This window comes from Drosophila nasuta, chromosome 2L (genome assembly GCF_023558535.2).
Source record: "Drosophila nasuta strain 15112-1781.00 chromosome 2L, ASM2355853v1, whole genome shotgun sequence".
In the NCBI taxonomy this organism is placed as follows: Eukaryota; Metazoa; Arthropoda; class Insecta; order Diptera; family Drosophilidae; genus Drosophila; species Drosophila nasuta.
Window position 1 is genome coordinate 8,847,276 of NC_083455.1, and position 7,158 is coordinate 8,854,433.

At 36.5% G+C, this 7,158-nt stretch overlaps 1 protein-coding gene across 1 annotated transcript; it reads left to right on the forward strand.

Moving 5' to 3' along the window:
- Positions 1-116: 116 nt before the first annotated feature.
- On the forward strand, positions 117-1,785 carry LOC132785617 (UDP-glucosyltransferase 2-like). Its single transcript, XM_060791795.1, has 2 exons — positions 117-811; positions 876-1,785. The coding sequence occupies exons 1-2, from the start codon at positions 117-119 to the stop codon at positions 1,783-1,785; spliced, it is 1,605 nt and encodes a 534-aa protein (XP_060647778.1).
- The last annotated feature ends 5,373 nt before the right edge of the window (positions 1,786-7,158 follow it).

The window sequence follows — 7,158 nt, forward strand, 5'->3', positions numbered from 1 at the left end:
AACTTGCGTTGATTTGTCTTATCAGTCAGGTACGCGATAAGCTTTATCAAAATTTATAAAAGGTAGGCGAACTGCCGAAAAAGCAGTTGTCTTTGCAAATATTTTGTAACATCAACATGTATCGCGGCAGTCCCCGAACCGTTCTACTGGCTCTGCTGAATATTTTGCTTATCAGCAGCTGTCAAGGTGGAAATATACTCGGAGTATTTACGAGTCTAAGTCCTTCGCATTTAATTATACACATGTCGATGGCAAATGTTTTGGCTGAGAATGGTCATAATGTAACCGTAGTTACGGCTCTTAAACCCGCCGTGAATCATAAAAATATCACTGTAGTGCAGGTTCCCTTGAGCGAGGAGGATCACAAACACATGAGCGCAGCAATGGCTCAATTTGCCAGCCAAGACCATAGCAATATGTTTGGCGCCATATTCGGTTTAATGGGTCGTTTGCAATTCATGATGGCGAAAATGCGAGATATTATGAAAGATCAGCGTGTCAAGGATCTCTATGAGAACAAGGATAACAAGTTTGATCTAGTTATATTGGGATACTTCTTCAACACTTATCAATTGGGAATTGCACACAAATTAAAAGCTCCCGTTGTAATAGCTGCCACCATGCCGCCTAATGAAATGTTTAATAGAGTTGTTGGCAATCCCTCAGCAGCTTCCTTCGTTCCGGCAATGAATATGGCAGTCGAGAGAGGTGAAATTATGACATTTGTGCAACGAATTCAAAACTTCCTTACAAATATTGTCATCGAATTATTTTTTGGAATTCTGGAGAACAATAATGCGAACACGTACAAGTAAGTTGAAATACTATTTAGTCCGTTTTTTTTTTAAATATTATTTATTGGATATTAACTACAGAAAGATATATGGCGACGATCCCACAATGCCAGCCTTTGGAGAGTTAATCAAGAATGTATCGCTCACTTTCTTCACCTCTTATGCACTCAGCGAAGGACCCATAAGACCCAATGTTCCAGCAGTTATTGAAGTAGGTGGCATTCAGATTAAAGACAAACCGAATCCGTTGCCCAAAAAACTTGGTGAGTTCCTCAGTAGAGCTGACAATGGTGCTATTCTGCTCTCTTTGGGATCTAATGTGAAAAGCTCACATTTAAAATCTGACACAAATATCAAAATTTTCAATGTACTGTCGAAGCTGAAACAACGAGTTATTTGGAAATGGGAAGACCTCGATAATACTCCCGGCAAATCGGATAATATTCTATACTCGAAGTGGTTGCCTCAAGATGATATTTTGGCTCATCCAAACATTACACTCTTTATCACACATGCGGGAAAAGGAGGCATAACAGAGGCGCAGTATCATGGAAAACCAATGTTAGCGCTTCCTATTTTTGGTGATCAGCCTAGCAATGCTTTGAAAATGGTGAAAGATGGATTTGGTCTCAGTTTGAGTCTGCTGACTCTCGAAGAACAGCCTTTCAAAGAGAGTCTGACTGAACTCCTGGAGAATCCTCAGTATAAACATAAAGTAAAGACTTTCTCCGCTTTATATAGGGACAGACCTATGTCTGCTCGAGAAAGTGTTCTTTACTGGTGCGAGTATGTAATGCGTCATCATGGAGCCCCTCATCTTCAGAGCCCTTTGATTCAAATGAGCTTTATTGCGTCTAACAACTTGGATGTTTTCGCATTGCTTGTGACTATATTAATAGTTTTTATCTACATTAGCAAATTTGTGTTGACTGCGATAGTTAGAAAGCTAAAAGGAAAACTGAAAAATACTGATAAAATAAAAAACCATTAGGTCTAGTCATTGCTTATCAATTCATACGTGCAACATGATAATTTGAATTAAAAGTATTAACTTTGATTTATATTTTTGATTAATTTTGTATTTCATAATTTCTTTATAATATTTATAGTGGGTACATTTATGCATATTATGAGACACTAGTGAAATTAATACTTAAATTGTTATTGTTAGAGTGGAAACCTCATTCACTTAGAGTTAAGGACTTCGACTGTTCATATGGACTCAAATAAACCAATTACTCAAAGCTCTTGAATATTTTCTGGCCAACAAGTGAAAAACAAAGTTGGCTCTCTCTCTGGCTCGATCTCTGTGTATGAATCGCTGGTGGAATACTTGGCAACTTTATTACAGAAATTCTCAAAATACTTTTGCACGTCGCAATTTTGTAGTCTAGGTTTATATATTTCCTACACACATACACACACACACTCGGGCATGATTGAAAAAAAAAAAAATACAAAAAAACGAACGTTGAAAATTCTTCAAACTACCCAACGAGAGCGCAGTGAGTACTGAGCACTGAGCACGGAGCAATGGAAACAAAATAACATTTAGCAATAAGCAAATTTCAATTGAAATAGCAAACGGAAAAGGCATGCGAAATACTTCCCTTTCCTCTTTCCACACGCCCGTTGAAACATTGGTTTTAGATACTTTTGCTTTGGTTTTTATTCGTTCGTTGAAAAGTATCTCAGAAATCTGCGCAATTGTTTTGTATCTTTTTAGTATGGAAATAGCAATTGTACTAGTGTGCTAGAGAGAACACCAATAAACTGAGCGAAAGTCTTGCAGCATCTAAAGTCTTTGTTTCGGGCTTCAAGAGTGTGTCCTTCGTTTTGCATTTGCATTTTGATTTATGCAAAATATTTTGCAATTAATATGTTATGCTTAACGCTATTAATTTTCCATTTTTATCCAAGTTTTTAAACGAATGTATTCTGTTTTGTATGAATAAAAACTATATTAAATATTTATAAATGAAAATGCGCTTTACACTTAGCTGAAAATTTTTCATTGCCAGCAGCAAATGGCAAACAATGTTGGGAAAAGGTGCAAAAAAAGAATAAACATTAAATTTGCCAGCTCTGTAAACCCGACAACAATTTTCGGTTTTTCAGAAAATTGCATTGAATATTAAATACCCTGTTTAACGCTTTAAGCAATAGAACAATACTATTTTTTTAAATTTATTAAATGTATAAGTCAAATCTTTGATGTGAATTCTTTTTTACCCATGAGAAGATTCATTTTCTGTTTCTGATATTGATCGTCGTTGAATACATTTTCATACAAATGCACTCCAAATATTTATCTTTGCTTTAATTTACTTAATTGCATTATTCTCCTCTTTAGGATCATCTCATGCATATGAATCCCAGACGAGTCTAGTTTTTAACCCCCGAAAAACCAGTTTACACAATAAGAATGTTCCCATTAATGTGTCGCCGTTAGCAGTTTGTTTAATTAAATGTGGAACAACAGGAGAGCAGAGATCCTGAGTTCCTCATTTCCATTGAATACCTTTTCAAGTGCTTGACAACAATGGCGATTGCACAAAAAAAAGGCAGAATCAGGAATGCCTGTTTGATATAAAAATAAAAAAATACTATAGAAACTTGCTGCGTCATGGGCATTGTCAAATGAAAACATTTTACGCAGTAGTCGAAGCATAATTCATAAAGCCGCAGGGGATACGACGATCCCCGTGCCACAGTCCATTCCCCTTCCCCATCCCCTTGTCATTACCCTTACCCTATCCCACACCCATTTCTCGTCCGATTCCCGGCCCGGTCTGGGTTCATAATGTGCGTAACCTACCCTACATATAACCTCAACCTCAAGTGGCGGTGGCAACTGATATGTCTCAATCAGTAAAAGATTGTTCTCACTCTCTCTCTCTCACACAGTCACTTCTTATCTCTCTCTCTCCCGCTTTGTGCCTCATGTCTCCCTCTTCACTCCTTGTCGAGCAATTTGCACCCAGCACGTGTCCCGTGCAATTGCAATTACATCTCGGGCTCAACGTTTTAACGATGGGAAAACTGCATTGCGTGTCCAGTTCCCAGTTTTTCCCAAGTTCCAGTTCCCAATTTTCCGTTACGGAACTTTTTCGCGCACTTCGTTTAAATTCAATTTCGATAATATTCATCAAGGTTGCGTGGGAAAATCGTTTGCTGCGGTTTGTCTGTCAAAAATTACTCTTCGCTTCCTCTTTGTAATCGTCCCAAGATCATTTCGTTGTTGTTGCTGCTATTACTGTGGGCGTGGCTGGGTTCGAATTGTACAATTTTAAATTACTTGCATGTGTTCTGCGGTGAATTATGGCAACCAGACGATGCCAGAGTTGCCACCCTCTCTCCCACTATCTCGCTCTTTGGATATTTTTGCATAGTTTCCATTGGTTTCAGCATTTTGGGTTTTCATTTGTTTTGCGTTTTGATGCAAGGAGTTGGGAACTATGTTGGTGGGGAGTTTCTAGGTAATTCAAATTTGTTGTTGCGTAAATTGAAAAGCTGTGAAAAGGGCATAAACATTCCAATCAATTTGTTGGCAAATGAATTATGCATTGCGAATTGCATGCAGTTGGTTTACTCGGTGTGGACCAAATTCATTTTATTGATTGCGGCTGCTCGAATTCAAATAACAACATTTGCTTAAATTTCAAACAGGAAACATAGAACTGCAATCTAGTATTGATGCACCAAAAGCATTGAAACAAACAGCCGCTTTGTCCCTTCGAATATGAAAGTATTTTAAAAATGATTGGCCGAGTTGCTTCAGCTCTATAATTTCTAAGCAAGTGCATTTTCTGGAAAAATAAGTTATTTTGGCAAAAGAAAACTGTTCCAAAATGTATTTCTATTTTATAAGTTTCATTTTTGAAAAAAATGTGAAAAATATCTTTGAAGTCAATTGAACAAGACGTCACTAATTCTATAGATTTTATTTATTGTAAATCAGTTTGTCGTAGTTTCCCTCTTCGACCCTACACTTTGATATCACAACCAGTTTTTACCTATAATTTTACATTACTTTTTATAGATGACAATCCTCAATAAGCTGATCTTCAATTATTAAATACAACCTGAACTTATATTTTCCATATACTTAAAAAAATCTTTAATTTTTTACCAACAAGTATTAAGCAGAAATTGCGTCCGGTGGCAGGATGTGCTGTTGGCCAGAATGTTTTTGATCACTTCTTCAATGCTAAGCTTTAGTTGAACATACTTAAAATGCTCTTGTCAACATTTTTGCTGAAAGCCGAAAGTGGTTTTTCTATTCGGCTGAAATTAACACAGAAAAAAAAACTGCACAAATCTGTTGGGCAAAAAAAGTGTCAAGCAAATAAAATCAATAATCCTTAAAAATACAATACTTTACGCATAAATAGCTTCCGTTATTTAATATGCTGTCCATCGAAAATCTGCAGCGGCGACAACAAAAACATTTAACCAACAAAAAAAGAGTAAACATATAAAAAACCGGGCAGGATTTACTGGATGCGTTTTTTTTTTTTTTGTCGCCTGCATTTTCGAATTGTCGGTTGAACGCAACAACCAATTTGTAATCAAAGTAATTTTAATGCAAATTTTATATGTTGCTGCACGTAGTTGCAGCTGCAACAGACAATGTGGGCGTGGTCGGTTGCCCAGCAACTGCACTGAACTGCACGCTGGACTGGACTGGATGCGCTGTCTGTAATACAAAAGCGGTAAATAAATACAACAGTGCGAGAGATGCAAAAAGGGTCGCGAAATCCTGGTGCTTAACCTCAATCACGAGGCCCCTTTGCCCTCTTCCTCTCCCTCACCCTCTCAGTCACCATCCCCATTACCCAAGGGGCATCTGGACTGTGCAACGGTTTGTTTATTTAAATGATTTTATGACTTTTCCAAAAACCAAATGGTGACAACTTGTGGCGCTAAAAGTTGAAAGTTTTGTGGCCAAACAAAAATGGGTAATAAAACCGGATGCAGACTACGAAAAAGTTCTAAATGAATGTGTTTCAAGTCGAAGTCTGGTTGCACTCTTTACTGTAATAAAATATTATCGAAAATTATGGATTTACATTCGAATTTGCATAAATGAATAATAATTTAATTATAACACTTAATAGAAACGATTTTTTACCGAAGTTTACCGTCTTGCTTGTACTGAACGAATAAAAATGCATTTTATAATTGAAAGAAAGAAATTGAAATTATATTATATGATTAATTATTTTAATCCATCAATGTAATATAATTTCAAAAACTAATTATTTTATGCAGATATATTATACAAAATATTCCGACTTTTCTGCTAAGAATGTGTCGAAAGGGAGAAAATGCTAGTTATAAGGAGTAATATCTATTTTATAATTTTAATGTGTAATTTATTTAATAAATTTTGAACAGCCTAACCTAACCCACTATTTAATTTAATACGAATATATAATATAATATACATAATGCAAATATTACAACACTTCGTGTGCATAAAATGTGAAAAATATAAATTTCAATTATAAAAAAGATATGTATCGTATGTTATGAGCATTTATATTTAATCTTAATCTCAAATGTTTGTAATAAATTCAAACATTTCACAAGTGAAGCAAACCAAATGGCATAATACATATGCCCTGTGGGAGAATATTAAAAAACAAAATGCGCTTTTTAAGGCCAGACAACACCTGTGGTCTCATCTCTCTAGCTACATTGGTGCAATCTACAAAGGCGCCGTTCAAACTATAAAATACCCATTCACAACGAAAAGAAAAAAAAATATTACAGAACCCAACCTGGGTCATCATTTAGTCGAAAGACAAATTTTTGATGCTTTCGGGCCGCATAAATTTTCCCAAACCTCGAAAAAGGTCGCATTAGGCATCATTAACTGACAGAGAATTGCGGTTAAGGTGCGGCCACTGACTAACTCAACTACCGTCACGGCAGCTCAGCCAGTTAGGGGCCCACACACATGGTCCACAAAAAAAAAAAGAAAAGAATAGGAAGAAATTGGGAAGAGATGAAGGAAACATGTGTGAGAGTCTAAGACAAAGGACGAGTGGCTTCAGGTAGCCTTGACGGAGTTTTTCTTGGGAAATTGCATTGAAGTAATTATGTAATTGACTTTCAGTTCTGTGCGAGACACGACGAAACGTTTCGAGCTGTTGCCCCGGGGCGCCATCAACAGTGGCAACATCAGAGTCAGCCGTGCATTGTCAGTCTGTCTGTCATTTTTCCTGGCATTGTCCTTTTTTGTTGTTGTTGTTGTTGGTGTGTGTAGGGTCTAGACTTTTTGCTTTTATTTTATTTTGTTGAATTGTGCGTTTGCCGTCGATTGTCAGCTTCCGTTTTCATTTGTTATTTGTGGCCA